A 26,122-nucleotide genomic window follows, 5' to 3' on the forward strand; every position below is an offset into this window, starting at 1 on the left:
AGAGCTTGAGGAATTTTAATTCTCCATCAGCACTGCCTGCGTCAGCAGGAGATCTGGATTTCACTTTCTTAAGGCTAATGCTTCCACAATCCAAACCTCAGCCACACTTCTGCAAGCAGGAGTATAAATTGCAGATGTTTGTGCATGTGCCATTTAGCACAAACTGGAAAATTAGGATTAAGTCATGAAAGAAATGATATCATATTGCATAGTGAGGTGTGACAATATTGCTTTGTTTACAATATGTCCCTGGATCCCAAATGGATCTTAAGCTTTGTTAGAAAACGTGAAGGGTGAATAACTGCAGTATAATCAGGAAGTGCACATACCTGCCCAGAAAAAAAAGATACCAGTCATGGCTATTTGTCATGATTTCAGTTCTACCATCTTAGGCATACTCCAACAGCCATAATAAGGTTGTTTAAGATCAGATGTAAGGTCCTCACTACTGGTGAGGATGATCTATTTTGGAGAATGAGATTAGAAAATTAATCTACCTAATAATTATTTTCTCTACACCATTGTCAAGCAGGGATGCTTATTCATACATTTAGCATGCTATATTGCTAACATTTTAAATGCTATAGAATTCTTTTCTCGTGACATGCAAGACTTTCGTTCTTCACCTACTTTCTATCGCTATTCTCAGTCCTTACAAAAGCCCCAGATAGGATTGTAAAGGAGCCTTTCCAATCTTACAAAGACAGAGGTAACTATTATTTGTGTTTATCTTGTTCAGATGGGCTTGAAAGCACTATGCAACACTCTGCTGCGTTGAGATGCTATGCTTGGTTGAGGCCCTTCAGTTTCATTTGGGAGTTCAAGGTGAACATCAAAGTACTTCCATTTGAGGGGGATGGGTTATGTAGTTATAAATGGGTGACATATCTATCCTCAGTTCAGAAACTATGTTCTATAGCTAATATTACAAAGCTGCAGTTTCTAATTAGTTAATTTTAATAGAGGGAATAATTTGCAGGCAATCCTTCAGGACCAAATCAGGAAATGGCTACTGCAAGTAATGCTGGAACTAAACTATATTTATTTGGCCCATAGCATTAAAATCTTGGAAAAGTTCTTTCCTTTTATTTATTTCTTTAAAACATTTGTATGGCTGCCCAAAGGATAAAACAATACATACCATCATTGAAATAAAAACAATACAACAAAAACTGAAAAAGACCTAACATCACAGGTAAAGTTTTCAATGCAACTTCCAAAAAACTTCTGTTTCATCCATTGCCAATTCCACCCTATTCCCTTTTTGAATGTCCCACTCCTTCAATGCAAGGACGGATGTGGATCCAGAGCATAGCTGATGTCATTGTCCAATCTTGTGTGAGTTGGACCATAAATAAGTTGGATCAAGTCCATGGTTGCTACAGTGGCCATGAGGTCCTGGGCTACCTATGATCCTGGGTCCAGGGAAGGCAGGTTGAAGTCATCCAGAACCAAGAGACTGGGAAATTATACTACTTATCTGGCTACAGAATCCAGAAGCAAAGGCAGGGATGCCCACTTCATTGCAGGGAGGAAGGCAAGTGAGCAGCAATCCTCATTGATCCCTAAGGCCCAGGCTCACAAAGAGGGTCTCACATCCACTGATATTTGGGGCAGGGATGTTAAAAGCCACCAGACAAATAATAACAGCTATTCCCCATCTCTGCCTGGAAATTGTGGTTGATGTCACATCCAAAATCCAGGAGGCCATTTTCCTCAATGCCCAATCAGTTATGAAGGGCTGGTTGATGTTATTACAGGCATAACTGCAGTTAAGCAGCAGCAACCACAATCCAGAGCCAACAAACTCCAGGTTTTGGAGATGAACATAGGGGGCCAGAATGCTGTATTGGTCTGCTACCTTACCTCTGCCCTGTCCCTCCTTTCAGCAACCAGCTTTCCCCCCCCCCCCCAAAAGCAGAGGGACCCATTCGACAATATTCTCCAGATTATCTTGGAGTTTTGGAATTGATGCATCAGTTGATAAATATTTTCTGTTGCCATCCATCTGGCAAGCTAGATGTTTTAGCAGATGGCCTACATAAACATCTGTGTAATTTTAATGTTTTTAAACTTATAATTGTTTTTACATCCATATGTTGTATTCCAGAGTTGTCTTAAACCACAAAATGAACGGCATACTATTATTATTATTATATTATTATTATTATTATTATTATTATTATTATTATTATTATTATTTATTAAATTTATATGCCGCCCTTCTCCCTAAGGACTCAGGGCGGCTCACAACAATAAAAATTTTAAAAAAAATAGAATACAAAGATTAAAAAAAGAATTAAACAAAATAGAGAAATAAAGGACAATTTAAGCCGATAAAAAACCAAATTTGAAAAGCATGATCAGTCCAGGCCCGCTTGTTGGAACAGCCATGTCTTCAGGTCACGGCGGAAGGATCGAAGGTCGGGGGCCGTCCGCAGCTCTGGAGGCAGTTCATTCCAGAGGGTCGGCACACCCATAGAGAAGGCTCTCCCCCTGGGGGTCACCAGCCGGCATTGCCTGGCTGACGGAACCCTGAGGAGGCCGACTCTGTGGGAGCGAACCAGGCGATGGGAGGCTGACATTGGCAGCAGGTGGTCAAATTTAAAAAATAAAAAATAAAATTTGAACATCGTCAAAAAATGGTTTGATACAATGTACAAAACCATACTGAGTTGAACAAGTCAGTTTGCCGAGTGTACAAAATATTCTAAGCCACAAACTGTTATTGCTGGAGGCCATAAGAACAATAATCTGAGACTGAGAAATCAGAATCCAAGATACTTTAATTTTTTCAAACCTACTGAAGTTATTTCTGATTCTCAGAATTAGCTTATATCTTTATCCAAAACCATCACATCATTTCTATGTAGGAATACAAAGACGTTTTTATACTAGATTGTTATAGCTTTATCATAGATTTGAATTGTACCTGGTCTCTTCTCTAACAGGGGAAGTACCATTTTCAACCTCAGTTTAAATAATGCATTGTCAAAGGAATTATGGGGATTGGTTGAGGTATACTTAAAATCACATCTTTATTAGTATGAAAACAATACCAATAATTTAACTATGTAGCTTAGATAAAAACTACATTTTTCCAGCTTGTTATCTCACAATTTTCATATTAAAAATCCACATATTCTCTTAGACAGATGTACGACTGCAAAATATCACCATTTTAAGCAGCCTCTCTGCAATTACTGTTTTCTTCCTAACACCCACATTAATTCCACTATGTTCTACAACTGATTTTGAAAATTTCTGGAAACAGGGAGAAAACATGTTGACTTAAATCATCAAGCTTTTGCTTGCGCTTTTCATGATAGTGGATGCTATAAATATAGCTATGGAACTTCTTTGTTCCATTATGTTGCTTCTTGTTTTCAATTGGATTGACGTTTTAATCTTGAAAGCTGTTTGTGAATCTTCTACTGTATTCAGTTCTAAGATATTATATGAATAGATTAAATTAATGGAATAGCTGACATCTGCATATCTAACTTTATTGTACACGGTTCCAGCCATGTACAACAAAGTTAGGTATGCAGATGTCAACTATTCCATTAATTTAATCTATTCATATAATATCTTAGAACCGAACAGAAGATTCACAAACAGCTTTCAAGATTAAAACATCAATCCAATTGAAAACAAGAAGCAGCAATACACACACACATACACATGCTTGTTAGTGCTTAAAGTGGTCCCACTTATAGCAACTTTATTATTTAGAAATACATTTATATACTTTCATATTGCTTCCTATGCTGAAACATAAAAATAACATTCATTAAAACAGTCTTTTAAAGTATGGCATATTCTTCCAATAGTCATATTATGAAGGCCTGATCAAAGAGAGAAGTTTTCAGCAGGCACCAGATTTCAGGAACAAGGCACTGCAGAGTGTGGGTGTCACCAAAAAGACGACTTATCTCTCCGTGAACATATGCCAGGTGGCATTCAGCAATCTTCGGTACAGTATATGCAGTAGAACATGCCCTGATGATTTCGGTGATAGACCAAATCTTTAATGGCAAAGGTGATCTGATTGGTATTCAGGTCTCAAGCTGTTTACAGACTTTTGTGACAAAACCAAAACTTTGAATCTGATTTGGTAACTAATTGACAACCAGGGCATTTCCTTCAACAAAAATGTTATCATATGTAAGGTACCTCATTTAGCAATCTGTCCACATACATATTGCTTCACTGTGAACTTACCTGGTGTTTTCAGGCAATATCATGAGGGAAAGAAAAATATGATCATGCCTCATGATATAGCAATAGCAATAGTACTTAGGGTTATATACCACTTCATAGTGCTTTACAGCCTTTTCTAAGTGATTTAAAGAGTCAGTCTAGTGCCCCCAACAATCTGGGCCCTCATTTTATTGAGCTTGGAAGGATGGAAGACTGAGTCAACCTTGTACCTGAGAGACTCAAACTCCTGGCAGTCAGCAGAATTAGCCTGCAATATTGAATTCATCAGGAGATGATAGCCTAAATTAATTTATTCATTTTACTTGACTTAGATGCCACTTTAACTGCAAATACAACCACATGATTTATGTTCTTAAATGCAGCAGTAAAATTAAAAGAGTAAACCACAAGAAAGTATAACTTGATTACTTCTCAGCTAAGGAACAAGCAGTAACTGAGTAATGTCATTTTTCCTGCAGGTGGGATCACTACATCACATGAGAATATTTGATATGAAGAGGAATGATGTTGCAGAAAAGAGGGAGGAAGAATAGGGACTTGCAGCGTGTTTCCCTTCCAGTTTTTATAAAAATAGTAGAATACAGTGTGTAGGAATTCTTGCAGATACTCAGGTGATAAACCATATAGCAGCCATGTCAAACTGCTGGATGCGTCACACCAAAACCACACCTACCCCATTGCCAGCAATGGGGAAAAAGTCACATCACATGATGTCACATGACATTGCGAGTTTGACATGCCTACCATATAGGGATTTAAAGGCAATAATCAGATTTGAATTGCATCCAGAAGTCAATCTGTAATAAGCGCAACTTTGTACTAATGTTACTAACGTGGCAAATTGATATCCATCACTAATTGACCTGATGTATTTTAGATCAGTGGTTGCTTTTAGGTCTTCAAGTACAGCCTCATGTATAGCATGTTGCAACAGTCTAAATGAGAGAAGATAGAGAGCAGAAGTTTCTAATCTTTGAACCTCTGGTCCTCAAATGGCTTCTTATAATTATAACCAGTGATCATTTTAACTGGGATACCCATACTCTCCTCTTTCATGCCTCCCTTTTATAAGAACATTCCACATTCTCCATCCTTACACATAAACCTATTTGAAACAAAAAATTAACATCCCACAGAATGTGAACGGTCATAAACTCAGCATCTTGAAGGTACAATACACCAATTTTTAAAGTAGTGGCCTGATGAGATACCACAGCAGCAAATTTCCTTTTGAAATTTGTGCAGACAAATTCAGATGCACAGAGGTTGCCATGCAAATACACCTGCTGGAATTATTAAACAATTAACATTAACAATTAATTTACTATTAAAAGTGCAATATCGCTGTCATTACTTGCATCTAGTCTAGCATTAGACATCTCTGAAAATCAAGTCCTTTAGAAGCAAATTATATTGTTTTTCATCGTAGCATCTGCGATTTAGCCCATCTGGTTTCAGTTCGGATGTCCCAAAGGTGCTTTTCCAAAAGGTAACTGGATTTACTTGGTTTTGCAGGATCCAAGGTTTTTTTTTTCCTTGAACACGTTTCGCTTCTCATCTTGGATGAGAAGCGAAACGCGTTCAAGGAAAAAAAACCCAAGAAAGTCCTGTTGCCTTTTGCAAAAAGCATTTTTGGGACCACTATGACTTGGATGATTGAGAATCTGCAAAGACGTTCAGTTCCGATGCTTCAAATAGTATCACATGACTCCAATTTTCTTCCAATCTCCAGCCGCCCAAAATTATCTAGACATCCACGTATAAAACACTGATGCGCGTGCGCTGTTTCCTTACAGGTCCCCAAGAGTTGCGCGCCTGCGCTCCCCTCTACGTTTTACTCCGTTCGCTTTATACATTATAAAGGTTGCTATAACCACCTCCACCTCTTTCCACCCCACCCCCCCACTCTTAGAACGCGCAGGCTCGCCCGTTCGCTCTCCCCTCGCTCCCCCTCAATCTCCGCAGTCTACGTTCCAGAACAGTGTCGGAGGCGCGCGCGCAACCTGATGGCGTGCGTGCGGACGCATGCGCTGTCCGATGCGTGAGCAAAGCGGGGAGTCGGGTTCAAAGGAGGAAATATGGCGGAAAACAAAGGAGGAGGAGGAGGAGGCGGCGGCGGTGGCGGCGGGGAGGGGGCTGGAGAGGCCGGGCCGACGGGGGGTGGTCCCGAGCCCGCCGCTGCGGCGTCGGCTGTTGTTGTCACCTCTGCGGCGGCAATTGCATCTCAGTCTCCTCCGGCCCCTACCCAGCCCGAGGAAAGGGAAAGCCCCGCCGCGGCTCTCCTGGCTGCGGCAGCGGACAAGGGCCCAGGGGAGGCGGAGGCCGCGGCGCCGGTTGTGGTAAGCGTAGGCTCGAACTCCACCTCTATCCCGGCACCTCTGGGCCCCAGCCCTGCTCCCCCCGCTCTGTCCAGCGCCGCGCCGGGCCCGCTCTCGCTCCTAGACACCTGCGCAGTGTGCGCGCAAAGCCTGCAAAGCCGGGAGGCCGAACCGAAGCTGCTGCCCTGCCTTCATTCCTTTTGCCGCCGCTGCCTGCCGGAGCCTGAGCGCCAACTCAGCGTGCCGGTGCCCGGCGGTGCCAACGGGGATATTCAGCAGGGTGAGTGCGAAGGCTGTGGGTGCTCGGTGCTGGTGACAGACGTCTTGACTGGGGAGGCAGCCCTGCTAAGGTGTGTGCCTAAGCAAGGGAAGGGGCTCTGAACAAGATGAACGAATGGAGGAAGAGAGTGGTTGTGATTAAGTGACACCATTTTGACCAGATCAATAACCCCGTGTGATGCGGCGATAACAGGATTGGGTTAGAAAAGGAATTCCAGAACTGAATTGCTTGTGTCAATGGCTAGGTGTGAAACATAAAGGTTGAATAATGGTGATAGGATGGAATTGGTCTGGAACAGATCTTTTATGTAGAATTTGCTACCTTTGTTGCTATACAGCATCAAGCCTGACCTTGGAGAATCTCTGTGTGTCTAAATGGTCAGTTGCAGAGAGGCCATATTAGATTACATTGCTTTGAGGTAGATATTTAAACCATTTGGATTTCTACAGGTGACTGTCAGTAGTACTTAATAGAAGTTACTACTTGGTGAATATAAAACAAAGACCCAAACTTTAGGGTGGGTGGTCCAACTGATAAGTCTTATTTTCTTCTCTTCAGTCACCTTCAAACACAGTCATCTCTTGCCATCAGTAGTCAGTAGACACTAGGCTTTGAAGAACTTGTTTTTATTAGTTCACTTGCATTTAATTAGTTTGTTAATTTGCACCTCTTACAAAAGAGGTTACACTTAGAATTAAATAATTCTGAACTCAGAAATGTATATTTGAGCACTTCTACACAAATTCTTCTAATACTTTGAGTAATATATTGGGGAGAGTGAGAATTTTTTTGCATGATAAGAGTCTTTAGGTATCAATACAATTCTTATTTAAGAATTCCATCCTGTCTAATCCTAACTGACAAATTATAACTGTTTCCAACATTCCATTCTAACAGACTCCTCCCTCCCTCTTATTCTACAGTTCAGATCTGTGCAGTTCCTTTCCTAGGATTGCTTGGTTTTTCTTTGCAGTTGCTGTGTGATCCTGGGGAAAAATGTAGTTTCTCTAAAGGGTTGCATAGAGATTCTATATTCACTCCTCTTCATACTGTGTTTCCCTGAAAATAAGACCTACCCCAAAAATAAGACCTAGCTGGAGGCCGGGGTGGGGGGTGGAGCACTGCGTGTGTCAGTCTGAAGCTCCATTCTTAGCTGCAGAAGCATTTCCTGAAGGCCCTGGATGGCTAAATGAAGGCGGGGGGGGGCCTACATGTGCGAGCAGTGCCGAGCGGCCGCAGAAGAAGTGGGCAGGCTGGGCGGGGCTGTTGGTGCCACGGCGGCGACGTGAGACCGTGGAAAAGACATCCCCTGAAAATAAGGCCTGGTGCCTCTTTTGGAGGCAAAAAAAAAGGACCGGGCCTTATTTTTGGGGAAACACGGTAGCATCTTTTCGAGATCAAATATTCCCTCCGTCCATCCTCAGATCTTTACATTTTATTGGCTAACAGTATTTAGGAAAAAAATTTTAATTTTAATTTGAGCACAGTGATGGCGAACCTTTTAGAGACCAAGTGCCCAAACCGCAACCAAAACCCACTTATTTATTGCAAAGTGCCAGGGCTGCATCATCATTGTGGTGCCCTCACAGGGGGCAGGGAGGTGCCTCCAAGTGCCGCCTCTGGCATGCAAAACCCAGGGGTGCAAAAATGGGCCACCGTGCTGCAAGGCGCAAAAACGGCCGCTGCAGCACTGCAGGGTGCAGATACAAAACGCTGCACCATGCAAGAATGGGGCAGGGCTACTGAGTATCACGCAGGCACTAACCCCACCTAATTTGCAGCACGTGTGTGCTCGCAGCCCTGTGCACGCATGCATGCATGTAAAATGCTTCCCCCTCCCTTTTCTTCCAGTCCATCAATTGACAATGGTTGGTGACCTCTGCTCTACTACCTCTGCTCGAGCTTGCTAGTTGGCCGCTTCATCTCCTTTGTGCTAGGCAGGCCTCCTGCTCTGGGCAATGGTGGTGGACTGATGGACCTGCTGGTGGCGGTGGCGCATGTGCCAACAGAGAGGGCTCTGAGTGCCACCTCTGGCACGCATGCCATAGGTTCGCCACCACTGGTCCAGCACTTTTTGTCTGCCTTTTAGTAGCTACTATTCACATTACAGATGCTGGAAGCCTTTAGGAAATCAATGTTGATACTCACTTTGGCCTGAAAATAATAGTGGATAGTGTTTTGTTCTAGACCAGGCATGTCAAACTGCCAGCCCATGGGCTGGATGCATCACGCCGAAACCGCGTCCACCTCATTGCCAGGAATGGGGAAAAAGTGATATGTCATGCAATGTCACGTGAAGTTGCGAGTTTGACATGCCTGTTCTAGACAGTATTATTACATTATTATTGAGGGTAAATGAAATGCATGTCAAATACTTCTAGACTTTCTCTAATATTGTTTTTCTTTTTGGAAATTTCACTGTAGGATACCTTTTCCTCAATCCAGATTCTCTGAAGTGTGTTTTACGTGAGCATTTTTTTGCAACTTCGGAAGATATATATTAAATAGATTTTCAGATAACTGTGCCTAACATAGTATCAGACATCACATTATATATTGTGGCTCACCTTTCCCCCAGATTTTTTTAAACCTTTATGAAAGCAGTATTATTTGGGAAAATGTTTTAAACCATCATGTAGGTCAAAAGGAGTGATCATACTTTGTGAGCTTTTTGGGACTAGATTTACTGTTACTTTCTTTCAACTAAGTCATTGATTGAGATGGGCAGCCACAAAAATTGAACAAATAAACATAATTTGTGATGAGATGTGTATGCACGTGAATGTATACACATGCACACAACTTTAATAATTATATATGCAATTTCCATGAATTGCTATACATTTTTTAAAGAATTCTGAGAAAATCTCATTGCACCAGTATCCATGAACTGCCTATGATGCTCAGTTAATCCAGACTTTTAATGCTATACTTATGGTTTTTCTATTTTCATCTTTGCAATTTTCCCCTCAAAAAATAAAAGAAATTTACAAAAATAATTTTGAGCTTTCTGAGATTATTCAAAATCTCTGGTGTTATTCTCTGTCAGAATGATACTGGTACAAGTTCTTACCAAAATAATTATCAACTAATTATATGATATATAATATTAATTTACAAGTAGTCATATAAATTAATTCAGTAATCTGTATTGTCTCTACATTGTAGCTGGGAGATGGAGTGACTTAAGGCCGTTAACTGTCCTAATGACAGGTAGTATGTAAGCTGGACTTTTTGGGATAGAAATGGCAGTCTTAATTGGCAACCATTAAGCCTTCCAATGTTCCAAGCTGGAAGGGGTAGTAATCGCTATCCTTATATTTTGCCTTATTTGCTTTTTTTCCTTTTTGTTGTCTGATGGTTGCTCTCCAACCAGAATCATCTTTTGTGAATAAGTGGCTATATAAATCTGATAAATAAATACACCTTCAAAGGAAAGCAGCTTATTTGCATCTGCCAAATTCATGTTCTGAATCCTGCTTTCAATCATGCTTCACTTTTAAGGGCGTCTTGAAATCACGGTTTGTGATTTGCGAAAGGCCAATGATGGAGACTAATTCTAATGTTGTTGCTGACATTTGAGGGGGAGCCAACCAATCTTATGTCCTTGGGACTGTAACCTCATTTTCTTATCTAGTCCTTTTATCAGTTAATATGTTTTTATATTCTGCCTCCTCAGATGGACTTAATTGGGTGCTTTAATTATGTAGTCTTGAAAATTGTTTTTTTTAATTGGTGACGTTTTTTTATTTTTCTGTGAGTTCATGTAATCTTGAAAATTGATGGAAATTCCTAGAACTAGTTACTGATGACCATGTTTGCTTGTTTTGTGAAGAATATATATAGCTAATCCTCTTTACAGGAAGCATTTGGGTTTGTTATGCTTACATGCTGAAAACCTGTTTTGGACATAGTATTAGAACATAGATTAATAATACATAAATATTTTGTATGTAATCCAATTTCTTTCTTCACTGTTTGAAGTAAGAATATTATCTTTGCATTTGAACATGATTACAAATCATATTTTTCAGTATGAGAATGTTATATAATGCCGCAGTTAGTCACAGTAGTAAATATAGAGGAAAATTGTTCTTCAAAAATGTATACAATGCAGAAAAGTGAGTTTTAATCTTATGTTTATCTTCCTGACAAAATATTTGTATTATCTGTAGATATCAAACAAATAGATTGAATGTTTATTATGATTTCTGCCTCAATGGAGCCTCTTTCAGAAAAAAATGATAACATTTGGAAATATAAAAATCTTATTTGCTCATAACCTATAAACAGACTAATTTATGAGGAATTAGAGAGAAAGAATAGAATAGAATAACAACTTTATTGTCACTTTGAATGTACACTAATTGGCATACATTAAAATGAAATTTTGTTGCATGCCACACAGCTCTCAAAGGGTCACCTCCTCCAATATACACTACATATATATGACAAAAATAAATAAATACAGAATTATGCATATAGCCACATATATTATATGACACAGAGAAACAACACAGATTAGTTCAGATTATGTATACATGTGCATGGCGAGAAAAATGAATCTTGCAAGTTTACCAGACCAGATGGCATAGGGACTGAGGTTGGGTCTAAAATAAAGAACTCTAATAAAATGGACTGTATTTGATTTTTAATCAAACCATTAGTCCATATAAGTTTGTATTGTTGGGACTAGCCATTCTCAGTTTGATGACCTCCAGTTGTGTTGGATTTCTATTACTTTTATTCTGAGCCTGCATGATCAGAGGCCATAATGGCCTGAAATTAGTCCAATACATCAAGAAAATGTGCAGTTGAGAAAGACTGTCTTAGGCTATATAAGTTTCAGTAGTTTTTTCCAGATCTGTTTGTGTATCCTTAATGTTTAATGATTAGGCTCGTTTGCTGAGTGTTGTTTATAAATTGTTCAATAATAGATGATAATTTCTACCTTCAATCTTGAAAACATTACTTCAAGGAAGAGAATGCCTACCAATTTGTCTAGGTTTCTGAAGTTCAAGTCCATTTTCTTCCATTAAAATCCACTGAATAATAATTGGCCAGCAATTTATTTCTCTATCCAACCTATACTATTGTTTTGGGAAGAATGCAGAAGGAGGAATTTTATACGTTGAGCTCCTGTGGAAATATCAAGACTAAATAAAAATGCCAGGTCTCTTGTATTATCCTTTCCTATTCAAAAGTTATAAAGGATTTTTCTTTGAAGTAAAAATTTTAGAAATGAAATTTAGTATAGCTTAGGTTATTCTGTCACTAAAATATAATTTAGAATTGCAGATTAAGACAGATTATTTATGAACCAAATAAAACAAATACATTCCTGTTTAATTTTTATAAGTAGTAAAGCTGACTGTATGATCTGTTCAAATGGACCTTATATTTGAGGTATTTTGTAGATGTTACTCATTAATGTTTTTTTTTAATTATAACTCATAATTTGTAAAGCAAATTGGCTTAAGAATTGTATTCCCATTAGGTACTGAAGCTAATTTAGCAGCATCAACAATTAGTTTAAATCTTATTTAGAATGTAAATTACTTGATTGAAATAATGAGCAATTAGAATACAGTGATTTATTTAAATTCAGCAAAATGGTTGTGTGAAATATGACAATTTTGCAGGATATTAAGAGTGTTGATGTAGCCATTTGCTCCTAAAGGATTTGGTTCTGTGTTCTATATTACCTGTATTTAGGCACATCAGCCTGTCATATTCATACCACCAGTGTTGTAAAATCGACACTATAAATCAGGGTATTCTTCTGGGCTGGCTCTGGGAGTTGTGGTTTTTCTTCCTTCTCCAGCGTCAGTTCCAGTTGATATTGATGGGGGAGAGAGGTCCAGTCTGCAGTCCTTTGCAAGGTGCTTCAGGGCTTGGTACTTTCTCTCTTCCTGTTTTACCTCTACATTAAGCCACTGGGTAAAGCTGTCCAGTGGTTTGGGATGAATATTATCTATATGCTGATAATAATCAGCTTTATATCTCCATCTGTTATGCCCAAGTGATACCATGGAGGTTCTGTCTTGGTGCCTGGATGGGAAGTAAAAAGCTTCAGCTCAATCCAAGCAAGACTGGGTGGCTTTGTGTTTTTGGACCTCCTGGTTCTATAGATCTTTGGTTCTGAGTAGGTAGCACTGCCCTAGACAGATACTGCACTATCGGGATCTTCTGGGACTTGTACCTATTCCTTGACTGGGGCCCTGTTCGTGGTCATTCATGCCTTATGACCTCCAGACTGTATTATTGCGACATGTTTTTCATGAAGGTGATCTTGAAGAACATTTGGAAGCTAACTGGTGCAGAATGTGATGGCATAGGCAATTAATGGTGTTGGTTATTTGACACATGTAACACCACTGTTTTTTGAACTGCATTGGCTTCCAGTGTGCTTCTGGGTGCAATTCAAGGTGTTAGTATTCACTTTAAATGCCTTTGTGGCTTGGGACTACAGAACTATCTCTTCCCAATCGTTTCCGCTCAGCCTACCTTGTCTGGTAGGAAGGGCATGCTCTGGGTGCCATCAGCAAAGGAGTGGCCAGCAGGGGCCAAGAGGAGAATCTTTTCTACTATGGTGCCTATCCTTGGAAACATTATTCCCTCTAAGATTAGGTTAGCCCTCATGCTCCTGGTCTTTTGCATGGCCCTGAAAAAGGCCCGGGCTTGTCTCTTGGCTTTTTTGATGGTCATTTTATGATGTTCAGCTGCTTTTATTTTTATATTAATTTATTTTATCTTATCTTATACATTTTATCTTTATATTGTAAGCTACTCTGAATCATGTATGTGATGTGGGCAACTATATCAGTGAATGAATGCAGTGCAGCTTGCTGAACAGCAGTGTAACATGGTACACAAGAACTGTCTGTGTGCCGCACTTTGCACAAGTTGAAGCTTCTGAATGCTCTTCAAGAATAGCCCCATGTAGAACGTACTGCAGTAGTCCAAGCATGAGATGACCAGGGCCTGAGTGACTGAACACAGAATATGATTTCAAATATTGATTTTACTTACACGAAGTGAACAAAATTGAAAAGAGAATCGTATGTTAGTTTTAACCCCAGTGTGACAAGTATTTGACACTAAATATTTCAGGATTTTCACTGAAAAAAAACCTAAGGTATATTTAATATAATTTTTACATAGATTTTTTTAAATTAGAAGGTTTAAAGGTAGTACATTGCCTTACATTATTTAAATGTTTTCTCCCCTTCCAAACTAATATTAATAATGAATTCTAAGAACCAAAGAAAATATGCTGATAAACATTCATTTCAGAGAGTTCTTTAAAAATTAGCACATGCAGACAGAGCAAAAGGCATCATTACTATTTTAAATTCCAGAATTGGGACAAGCACATTCAAAGGTATCTTTCTTGACTTTTGTAATTCTCTTTCTCTTAATAGTAATTTGGTGGCAGTTTTAATAAGTTTCTTATACATAGATAAGCTTTAAAAAATCAGCAGGAATATGCAAACAAGAAGAGGGAATTATAGAAATAGTGGCAGAGGGAATATTTTGATGGGCTTTAATAATCAAGAGTTTGAGCTATTACGAGCAATTTAAGGACAGTGCTTGACACAACTATTTAAAGTACTATTAGAGATATAAGCATTTAACAAGCCTTGAGGATGGTGGAGGTGAATCAGAAATTCAAACAATGCATGTTTCTAATCAAAAGTGAACCTTAATTGAGCTCATTTGAGAGACTTAATCAGTTAAGTATCTTAAGTCAGGGCTTTTCAACCTTTTCATCCATTGTACCACTTTTAGGATAAGGCAGTGTCCGATTACCACCAGTTGCCCAGCAAGTTGTCAGAAACTTGACCAAAAAAAGGCAAAAAAATGATAAAGTACAGGTAGTCCTCGACTTACAACAATTTGCTTAGTGACTGTTTGAAGTTATGATGGCACTGGAAAAAGTGACTTATGAACATTATGACTGGCGGGGGGCAGCTCATCACTCAGGTTGCAGGGTGCCTGTGTGGGGGGGAATCCATGGGTCTCTGGTGGAGGGGGATTAGACTGGGGTGGGTGCCCTCCTTCCTCCCTCTCTCCCATTGTCCCTTCCTTCCTTCTTTCCTTCCTTCCTTTCCTCTTTCTTTGTCCCTTCGTCCTTCCCTCCCTCCCTTCCATTCTCCCTCCCTCCCTCCCTCAGGTTGCAGGGTGCCTGTGTGTGTGTGTGTGTGTGTGGAGGGGGAATCCATGGGTTACTATTGTGAGTGGGCAGGAGGGAAACCAAACTTTTCAAAAGGCATGTAACTGTTTATCCCTACCTTTCTTCTTTCCTTCCTTTCTTCCTTCCCTCCATCCCTAAGTCTAAGGCTTGGGGGGATGGGAGGGGCTGGTGAGGAGAGAGCTGAGAGAATCCACTGGACTCTGCCTCCGGCTGCAGCTTCTTCTCCAATTGGCCCCGCTTTCCCTGCGCAGACCAAACGGGAGATCCGCTCCAGGTTTTCGAGCGGGGCGTCTTTGCTTGCCAGCCTGCCCGCCTGGTTCCCGAGTCAGGTGTGTCCTTAAGGCTAAGGCAGGGATAGGCAACCTTGGCTCTTTGATGACTCGTGGACTTCAAGTCCCAGAATTCCTGAGCCAGCATAGCTGCTCAGGGGCTGCTCCGGCTGCTGCAATTGGACAGCCCAAGTGGCAGAGAAAAGCCGGCGAGCAAAGGCAAGCATAGTCAGTGCGCTTCCCACAGCTGCAGGAAAAGACACCTCGGGGGTGGGGTGGGACAGCTTCCTTCCCCAGGAGGAGCCAGCAGGCCAGGCAGTGGCCACAGCAGGCACGGAGGGCTTCGGCTTCCCAGAGCTGGCTCCCAGCGCGTGCCCGGAGGATGCTGCCTCCCGCATGCTTGCTCAGCCTTATCTATGCCGAGACAAGGACACCACGGAGAGAAGCGGAGGGAGAGGAGGGGAAGGGAAGGGAGGAGAGGAGAGGAGGGTGCCAACGCCGTGCCTCTCTCACCCGCCCGCCCGCCGCCACAGCAGCCTCTGTCGTCTGGAAGCAGCACTGTCCAGGAGCCTTTGCGTCACAACCAGGTGGGAGGGCTGGGTCCCAGCTAGGCGACTGGGCATGCGAAGGAGGACAGAGGAGCAACACGCAGCCAGGTCCCCGGCTTGGAGATGTCTTGGCCGATCAGGCTTTTAGATCCCCAGTTCCAGCCAGCCGCTTTCAAGGGCAGCTACGGGTTGTCAGTTGAAAAACATGGGGAACAGTAGTAAGCCGCGGCGGCAGGCGCTGGGTCACATCTCCTGCTTGGCGAAGAGAAATCACCTCAGCAGGTCTTAAGTGGAGCTACCAAATCTGGGCTGCTGATATCCAACAGGCGAGAGAAGGCCTTGGACAGCCACACACAGCAGAGGCGCTGCTTGGGGCCGGAGGGGAGGCCGGGCAGATTGCGGGCACTGGTGGCAGTGCTGGCGCTGAGGGCCAGTGCGCGCAGTCTGCTCACCCTCCCCTCCGGCCTCGAGCAGCGCCTCTGCCATGTGTGGCTGTCCTGTTCACGCTTGTGATCGCTCTCCAGCCCCAAGCAGCACCTCTACCGTGCAATCACCCTCTGGCCCCAAGCAGTGCCTCTACTGTGCAATCACTTTCCGGCCCCAAGCAGCGCCTCTACCATGCAATCACCCTCCGGCCCCAAGCAGCGCCTCTACCGTGTAATGACCTTCCGGCCCCAAGCAGCGCCTCTAACATGTCATCGCCCTCCGCCCCAAGCAGCGCCCACAATCTATTTGGCCTCCCCTCCTCCTGCTTTACAGAACTCCTCCAGGGCCCCCCACACCCGTTAACCCTCCCGCCACCATGCAGGGTAAGGTGACCGCCCCTGCCCCCACCCAGATGCCCTCGCCTCCCCCAAGTGTTTTTTTACTAACCTGCTTTCAGCTGTATTCTGTTTCTCCGTTCGCTTCTCAGCCTTCCCCACGTTTTTTATGGGACTATCGGTAAAAAAGAAAAAAAAGTTCCATGAGACTTTCTAACTTCTCGCAAGATTTTGGGAGAATTTAGAAAGTGTCATGGAACTTGTTTTTTGTCCCACAAACACTGAAAGCTGAGAAGTGAATGGAGAAATGGAATGCAGCTGAAAGCAGGTTAATAAACACTTTTTAAAACCTTTTTTTCACAATTTTTTTTACAGTGCTGTTCAACCGGTCCTTCGCGTACCACCAGCCATGTGCTCGTGTACCACTAGTGGTACGTGTACCACTGGTTGTAAAGCCCTGTCTCAAGTAATGGGGGAATGATCCAGCAGTATTGAGAATTTATTAGAATAACAATAGAAAACCAGAGAAGGAAATTCTTAAGATACAGGAACAGAAAGGAAGAAAAATATAAAGGTATATTATTTATCCTTTTCTGAAACCCAATAACACTGTGACTAGATACAACATAATACTGTAAGGAAAGGAAAAAGTAAAACAAGGATTTTTAAATAATAATTAGGAATTTTTTTTGTAAAGGATTGGATTCTGAGACAGGACAATTTTAGATTTTTTGTGACTTGGCAGCAATTTATTCTTGCTCCTAAGAATAAATTGCTGCCAAGTCACAAGAAATCTAAAATTGCTCCAGAGAATAAATTATTTTATTTATTGCATTAGTTGGCTAGATATAGATTGATGGGAAGTGGACCTTAGGTTGTCTTCGTACTGTTTAATTTATTACGTTTAATATAAATTAATTTACAACTTAACTTTTAGCATCTATGTTGGTTATGTGTACCTTCTGGAAGATTTTATTGAATAGCATGCTAACACATTTATTTCTTTTAAAAATATAGATAGGATTATTTTACCAACTTTTTCATAACGGTATAATATATGATTATTGTTTCACTATTAAATATTTTAACATTAAACAAAGTTTTTAAAATTAAATATATTTACTTTCTGTTGCAATATAAATATTGTTTCTGGATAACTGCTAGAGTGTTGCATAATATTTTGATAAATATAAGATAGAAAATGCTATTTGTTCTTTGTCTTAGTCTTATGAAAAGAGCAATCTACTTGAAAAATATACAGATTGGACGCTCTTTGCACCGCACCTAGAGTCTTTTTTCCCCAAGTAAGTCTAGTAGAAAAGAAGGAGTCTGGATGGGGTGTGAATGGAGGCTGGTGTTGTGACTCAGGGCCAGCCTGTGGGTCCGGCAGCCGGCTCAGATGTCTCGGATGACTCAGATGAGGGGGAGGAGGAGTGTGTGGAAGACGAACCGGCTGATGATGGCGTGGAGGCTTCGCAGAGCCCCCAGCCGGGGCCCTCTTCTCAGCTGCGTGAGCCTGATAGTGCGGAGGATGATGACCCACAGCTGGCCCTGTTCAAGGACGCCCGACGCAGGAGGCAGTCGAGCAGGAACAAACAGAGAAAGGCTGTGGGACTCCTCGGGAGGAGGCACAGGGAGGCCACGCCCTGATCTCTAAATAAAAGGAGTGTTTGGGGAAGGGCTGGTTGCTGAAAGCAACCCTTCCGTTTGAGGATTCAAGTTCCAGTGTTTTTGTTTCTTGTTCTGTTGTTTGAGTAATAAATCTTGGCAGACGCTTTTCAGCCTCAGACGCTCTCCAGTCTCTACTGTTTGAACAGGGGTTTGCCTTATTGCAAGGCCGGTAGCAGGCTGGTTCAGAACAGCTGGTGCACAAGAGAAGACACCAGTTGGTACAGTAGGAGTATGTAGTAGTGGAGTGCAATGGCATGATAGTAACCTGCAGGGCAGGGAGGTGGGGGGACTGGCAGTAGCGGGTTGGTAGGCAGCCAAAAAGGCAGAGATGGGGGCAGATGGGGGAAGTTGAAGAGGAGACAGTTCCTATTCAAGGTTTAGGATTGGGAGGAAGCAAGCTGGGAATGACTTGAATCGGGTTGGGTCCTCACCTAATGACCCATGGGATGGGTGGAATTCAGTTAATGTTGGCAACAGAGATTGCTGGGATTGCTAAGTGATGTGGTCATGATATTGAGCTTTATGACCGCATTGCTTATCAATGGAAATTCTGCTCCAAATCCTCTTGTTAATCAAAGACTAATGGTATAGCAGAAAACTTTTCAGTTGTGAAGCTAACCTGCATCCTTAAGAAAGTAAGAATTTGATGTATTACATACTGCAGGAGATAGCTTCTAAAATGTTTTCAATGACTGAATTCAATTTTAACATCTTTAGTTGCTGTAAATTTTCTTCCCTAGGCCTTTTTGAAATACACAGATATATTTTGTTAACTGGACTGTTTTGACTACATAGTAAGTAATTTTATTGCATTTCCTATAACTAAGTTGATTCAAAACTGGCATATATTTTCTGGAGAAATGCTTTTTGATCCCTTTTCTCCTATTTTCTGTAATTAGTGGTATGGGGTAGTAGACTTTTATGGAAGATCTGGGTAGATGCTGGAATTTTTACATTAGATCAACTAGTGATGATAATATTGAGTTATCATTTGCTGTAGTGAAAGATAACTATTTGTCAGTTGCAACCATTTGTAGTCTTTATAATTACAACTCTGAAAATATTTCTGAAAAATAACGTACACATTGGTTAATTTTAAATTTATAGGACCTTTGCAAACATTTTCAGAAAATAGTCTGATTTACTTGTCTTCTATCCCAGAGGTTCCCCAAACTTTTGGGCACTAGGGACCACTTCCGTGGAGAGAGGTTTTTCCACGGACCAGAGGGTGTGTGATTTTCTGTGCTGACTGTATCCCGCAGACGGGACTTTGCTTAGTTGTGTGGACCGGTTGCGGCATGCCAGGGCCCAGTACTGGTCCATGGACTGTGGATTGGGGACCCCTGTTCTAGCCCTTCTGCTTTTGTTTCTGTTTCAACCTTTCTGATTTTTTTGTGTTTTGTTAGCGATTGTACATTTATGGATGGTGTGAACAAAATATTTAGGCTCTTAGTACTAGCACTTCATTAAAAGATGAACATTTCACACTAAGTAATTAACATTTAATATTTGCTGCTGCAGGATATGGGAATATTCCCTATGTTGGATTTATATGGCAAATTACCGTATTTTTCGGACCATAAGACGCACCTGACCATAAGACGCACCCAGTTTTTAGAGCAGGAAAACAATAAAAAAAATATTCTGAACCAAATAGTACCGGTATACTAGGAAGGAAGGAGGGGAGAGAGAGAAGGAAGGAAGGAGGGAGGGAGGGAGGGAGGGAGGGAGGAAGAAAGAGAGAGATGGAGAGAAAGAAAGAAAGAAAGAAAGAAAAAGAAAGAAAGAAAAGAGAAAGAAGGAAGGAAGAAAGAAAGAAAGGAAGGAAGAAAGAAGAGGGAGGGAGCAAGGAAGAGAGAGAGAGAGAAAGAAAGAAGGAAGGAAGGGAGAAGGAAGGAAGAAAGAGAAGGAAGGAAGAAAGGAGGGAGGGAGGAAGAAAGAAAGAAAGAAAGAAAGGTAGGTACCGGTAGTTTCTTTAACCTGAATAGGTTTTCTAAGATGCCGAAGCAATTTCAAACAATTAGCAGTATTATCTTGCAAATGGGAAATCACTTCCAATAAACTTCGCAGAGAAACCTGCAGGGACAACTCCTCACGGCTTTGCTGGGGCAAGTCGCCTATGAGGTTTAGTTTAGCAAAAACTATTTCTTTAGCAGCGAGGTAAAAGAAAGAAAATGTGCGCGCGCAGGGAGGGGGAGGCAGTCAGAAGGCATGGCAGGCACGTCCGTATTTCCTCCCCTGCCGACCAGTCACAGGGGCGGGGCGGAGAATTCCACGTCTTCATTCAATCACGTCTCTCCAATGGAGCTGATAGACTGCGTTGACTGAACGGGAGACAAGTGTTTTCGCTTACCTTCGGACCATAAGACGCACCTCGTTTTTCCACCCACTTTTGGGAGGGGAAAAGTGCGTCTTATGGTCCGAAAAATACGGTAATGAAAAGATCAGGCAAAAGATCAGGTTTAATTTTCATATTGAATTGTAATGTAAATCCTGTCTTCAAGGTGTTTATAGTAGGTGACCTAAAAGTCTCCTCAAATTCATACGTTCTATGATTTTTATGAATATTATTTATTGCAGAGGCGAACAGATGAGAGTTCTATTTTATTTTTATATTCCTGTAAAGCTTTATGAAGGCACTTAGATGGTTCTTTTAGAAAGCAGAATTCTGACCTAACCTGCTTTGAACCAGTATTTTTAAATATTCCCATCATCTCCTTTCTCCTTTTTTAATAGGAAGAATTTTCTTAAACGCAGTATTAGAAAGCAAACTTTTATTAAATCTGTGTATTCTGCTACTTTTATTTTTGACTGTACCAATAAAATGATTGTTTTTTCCCCATTTCAAAATAGTTAATGTGATTGTTCTTTGTATAATTTTATTTCTAATTCACAGGGCAGTTTTATAGTCAGAATAATGTGTTTTTTTCTAGCGTTGAAATTAATTAGATTTATTATAAAATATTTTTAATTGTCCCTCAACCTTTTCTCAATTCTGTATGAACTTCCATTGGGGTTAATTATGTGGGTATCAGCCTTAGTTGTTTTTAAGAGAGACTTAGTTCCTTAAAAATTTTATTTTGAAATTACAGAAGCTGTGTGCTCAAGATCATGCAGTAACATAATATCTCATCTTTCATAATTACACAGTTATAAAAAAATTATTTCATTGTTTTGCTGGATCAAACTCCTTCCTCAATTCTATCATTTTAGAAAGTTCTAGGTTCTATATCCTGCTGTGAAAGCTTTTCATCCTCGTGGAATTCAGTGTTGATCTTGCTTGTCAAAAAGAAACCAATACAGAATAGTAGTACAGAGGTTTTGAAAAGTGCTGCTGTTGAAGGGATAGCATTAGTCAGTGAAAGTGGGAGACTAGAGGCTGGCTGATGGTCCTGTACAATCCTTCAGGTTTTATTATTTCCCTTCTGCTGTTAACATTTGTATGAAACCACTGGGAGAACAATTTATAAGTTTAGTGTGTTGATGAAGTTTGACTATACATTTCTATCCTGTGCCAAGCCAGAATTGCATTGAGATCTTGAACTAGTCCGTGAAGATTGGGGCGTTCCTTGTGAAGAGCACTTTAATGATGTTGAAATCATCTTGGACTCATGGCTTCTTTTAGATAGAAGCTTGCGCAGGAGTGCCTTTGCCGAGCTCTGCTGGTGTGTCAGTTGCAGCCCTACCTAAAATGGGAGGCTCCAGAAATGGTGTCACATGCACTTAATGCAGTTCTTGGATTATAGTCTTCAACTTATGACCACAATTGAGCTCAAAATTTCCATTGCTAAGCAAGATACTTGTTAAGTGAGTTGTACCCCATTTTACAACCTTGTTAAGTGAATCACTGCAGTTGTTAAGTTAGTAACATGGTTGTTAAGTGAATCTGGCTTCACCATTGAATTTACTTGTCAGAAGGTAACAAAAGGTGTTCACCTGACCCCAGGGCACCACAATTGTTATAAATATATCCATCCAGTTGCCAAGTGTCCAAATTTTGATCATCTGACCACAGGGATGCAGCAATGGTTATAAATGTGAAAAATGGTCATAAGCCACTTTTTTCCAAGTGACCCAAGCAGTATTGATTGCAAATTTATTTTGGGAAAAATAAATTTAATTATTTAATTTTCTTTATTTATTAAACTTTTAAGCCCCCCATCTCTGCCAGAGGTGACCTGACAACAGAAATAGCTATTCTTTTGTACAATAAAGATGAGTTACTTGTGGCTATCTGGGTGATGTTGGACTCACAGTTTTGTTCAGATCAAAGTCAGCATGATCAATGTCTAGAAATGTTGAGAACCAAAATCCTATAAAATTCCGAAGTTGCAGATTATCTATGTCTTACAATACGGGTTACCTTATGAAAATGATTATGCGCTAATTAGAGAATGCTTGCTACATTCCACAAACTTAGTTGCCTTGTTGCACACATACTTTAAAAGGTGTTTCTGTCAGGGAATTTGAAATATTTTTTGTTTGGCCTTTGTTAACATAGAAGACTACTGAATCAGAAAGTACTCTTACATTTTTATCTTTGGGACTTTGCTAATATATTTAGGAAAAACATTAAAGAAAAATATGATCAATCTTCAGTTTAATAAAACTAGAAAATAAAACAAAATCTAGAAAAGTATAAGAAATATCCTCTTTTGGTTGCAGTTGGTGTGATCAGATGCCCAATTTGTCGCCAAGAATGCAGACAAATAGATTTGGTAGATAACTACTTTGTCAAAGATACTTCTGAAGCACCAAGTAGCTCTGATGAGAAAACTGAACAGGTACGTCACTTCCAGCTTTTCCTCTTTGCAACATAGTTTGATTTATATTCTGTGTGGGGGAATATGTTGTGCATTTTGGTAATTTTCAGAATATGTCAAGATGTAAACATTTGAAGATAACATTTTTCTTGATTCTAGGTATGCACCAGTTGTGATGACAATTCTAGTGCTGTTGGGTTCTGTGTGGAATGTGGAGAATGGCTTTGCAAAACTTGTATAGAAGCTCATCAACGTGTAAAATTTACAAAGGACCATATGATCAGAAAAAAAGAAGATGTCTCTTCAGGTGAAATTTTTAAAAATATTGATTGAGTAGTTATGATGAAATACTTTGAGATATGTCATTTGCCTAAAATAATGAAAATCCATGTCATTTTCGTAAAAAGATTGAGGAACTTGCATGTAATCAACTTTAAAATACTATTAAATGTTTATACTGTGGATGGTTTTCTTCGGCTGGAATGTTTAGAGAGCATAGTGCAAATTGCAGTTACTATCTTATAATTTCATTTATATCGATATTTTATGCCAATTTTGGGATGCTTTGGCGATAAAGAATTACAGCTACTCCTTGATTTATGACTTTGTTTAATGTTGGTTTGAAGTTACATTGGCCTTGGAAACTTACTATCCATCCTTGTGATCAGAATTTGGGCACTTGGTAGCCACTTTGCGTTTATGATGGTTGCAGTGCCTTGCAGTCATGTGATCATAATTTGCAATCTTTCCAGCTGGCTTTTGACAAGCAGAGTCAATTCAGCTTTGTTCAACAATCGTGTATTTCACTTAATAACCATAGTGTTTCACTTCACCACCACAGTAAAAATGGTCATAAAATTGGATCTGGTCATATGAAGGTGCTTTAACTACTGCATTGCTTAATGACCAGAGTTGTCATAAGTTGAGGACTATCTCAAAAAGAGAAAAAAGTTGTAGTGGCAAGATGAGACAAGGTTGGTTAGTTTTATAAATGTGAGTAATGCTGGCCTATTTATAGCAAAAAATTATCACTATATCTTTTTCTTAGGTATGTAAATAAATATGAAGACACTCTTTGTCCCCATTTACTACAGTTGCTTTGGCTGGCTAAGTAATTAAATAGCTAGCCATGGATTATTGCAACTAATCTGCCCTTTAATCTAGGTACTGTTTTGCTGAAGAGATGTTAGTGCTAGTATATTTCCTGAGAGAAGCAAACAGCTTAACAAGATGGTTCTTGTAATATTAATTGGAGGTCAATGAAGCTCTTCAGTCAGAAGAAACAGAAATAATGGTAAAACAACAGTCGTCAGCTAACTTTCGTTGCCTGTGTTACTATATGTATTGGATTTGTTGGAATTGTGCAGTGATTTGGATAGTCTGTCTCTTTCAACACAGAAGCTGTTGGAGCATCTGGTCAACGTCCTGTTTTTTGTCCTGTGCACAAACAAGAACAGTTAAAACTTTTCTGTGAAACCTGTGACAGGCTGACGTGCAGAGATTGTCAGTTACTGGAACACAAAGAACATAGGTACAGTTGTCTGTGTCTTCCTAATGAACCTTTTCTTATATAGATAACTTTGAAAAATAATCCTCAAATATATTTTAAAGTCTTCTTTCCTTTTGCTTTTGTGCCAAATAGGCTTGTAGTAATTCAGCCTTTTGTTTCTAATCCTGATATAGTTAGGTTATATGACAATTAAAAATAAGTAGGCATCTAAATAAAAAAGTCTTTGTCAATGTAATCATGACTTTTAATTGTTAACTTTATATATGCTTGTACATTAGTAAAGCAATGTTCTTTGATTTTAGATGATACCTGAAGCAGGTGCCATTTTAGAAAGAAACATTCCCTCCGGTATGGAGGTGGTGGGTGGGAGGAAGGAAGGAAATGTCTCTTCTAAGTTAGTACCAGTGCTTTTGGTTCTTGTAAGTACACTTGTCTAAAAAATATTTTTTTCTAAACTATATTGCCTAATTAAACAGAAGTTTTTTTTTAACATATCAGAATTTCATAAATAGTTTAAAGTTGCATCACAGATTTCAATACTAAACTTCAGAGATGTTTGTAGTTTCTTTTGCATTGTCATTTTTTTAGATCAGCATTAATAAATTGAATAAAATAAGGATAACAACACATTTTAATGGTAGTTTAGCTACAAAACTAAATTATATGATTTAGGTCTGTGGAGCGCATTGGATCCTGAGGGAAAATGTATTTTGGAATACATATAGGTATGCATCTGTAGTAACTTTTTAAATCAAATATGTATTTTCCCTGGATTCATTCTGAACTATGGAGATTAGCAGCACTATGCCAGGAATAGACACAGATGCTTTAATTGTTGCTGACAGATGCTTTGTGAGCACCTCCATATCCTCTGAGGCATCTTCCTCATTCAAAACAGAAGTACAGCTCCAGTATGATCCTTGAACTGATTAAGAAAATTGTTGGAAGAAGTTACATTTCATAAACGCCGAATTATTACCTGCTAAGTTGCAATTGGAATCAGCAATAATACTGCTGATATTTTAACAACAGTTGAACTAATCTTTGAATTCAGTACATAGATTATAGCATCTATATACATTTTAGTTGTTTTTAAAACTGTTTTAAAGGGAGATATAGTAGTAATTATTAGTTCTAGCAAGTTCAATTTTGTTGAACGGACAGAATATAACTTTTGTGTAGAAACTGTTCAAGTCTTGTGAAAAAACAAGGCAAATTCTGTTCGAATTGCAGATTTGGAAGTTATGTACTTTTATCAGTTTACTCAGTTTATGTCATTTTTGAATGTGATGTCTGTGTATAAATGAACAGATAGCATAAAAATATGGAAAGCATTCTTCCCTCTCCTCCTTTTTTAACTTGTGTTAGGTAGTTACTAGCACTAGTAAAGATATAAATAGCAATATATTCTTATATGTTTATATATGAAAATATCTTTAATGGTTTACATCCATGCTATATCTTTCTATTTTTCTTTTTTTATTACCTAAAATGGTTAAAGACACTAAATTATTTTAGTTCCCATATGTTTTTAAAATAATATATTGCCTGTCATTAAGATATTTCAGCAATCTGGGTTTA

General features: G+C 39.9%; 1 protein-coding gene across 6 annotated transcripts in view; it reads left to right on the forward strand.

The window, feature by feature from the left end:
• Positions 1–6,302: 6,302 nt before the first annotated feature.
• TRIM33 (tripartite motif containing 33) overlaps positions 6,303–26,122 on the forward strand; it is a gene marked incomplete at its 5' end in the record, with an annotated part of 66,789 nt that continues 46,969 nt past the window's right edge. For 3 of the 6 annotated variants that reach the window (XM_081323152.1, XM_081323156.1, XM_081323154.1), the window contains 4 exons: positions 6,303–6,822; positions 22,934–23,052; positions 23,191–23,338; positions 24,430–24,562. In XM_081323152.1, coding sequence (XP_081179278.1) covers positions 6,303–6,822; positions 22,934–23,052; positions 23,191–23,338; positions 24,430–24,562 — 920 coding nt within the window. The remainder of the gene's footprint in view (positions 6,823–22,933; positions 23,053–23,190; positions 23,339–24,429; positions 24,563–26,122) is intronic. The other 3 variants (XM_081323153.1, XM_081323155.1, XM_081323157.1) reach the window with 1 other exon arrangement.

The sequence above is a fragment of the Vipera berus genome (assembly GCF_964194415.1).
Source record: "Vipera berus genome assembly, chromosome: 3".
Taxonomy (NCBI): Eukaryota; Metazoa; Chordata; class Lepidosauria; order Squamata; family Viperidae; genus Vipera; species Vipera berus.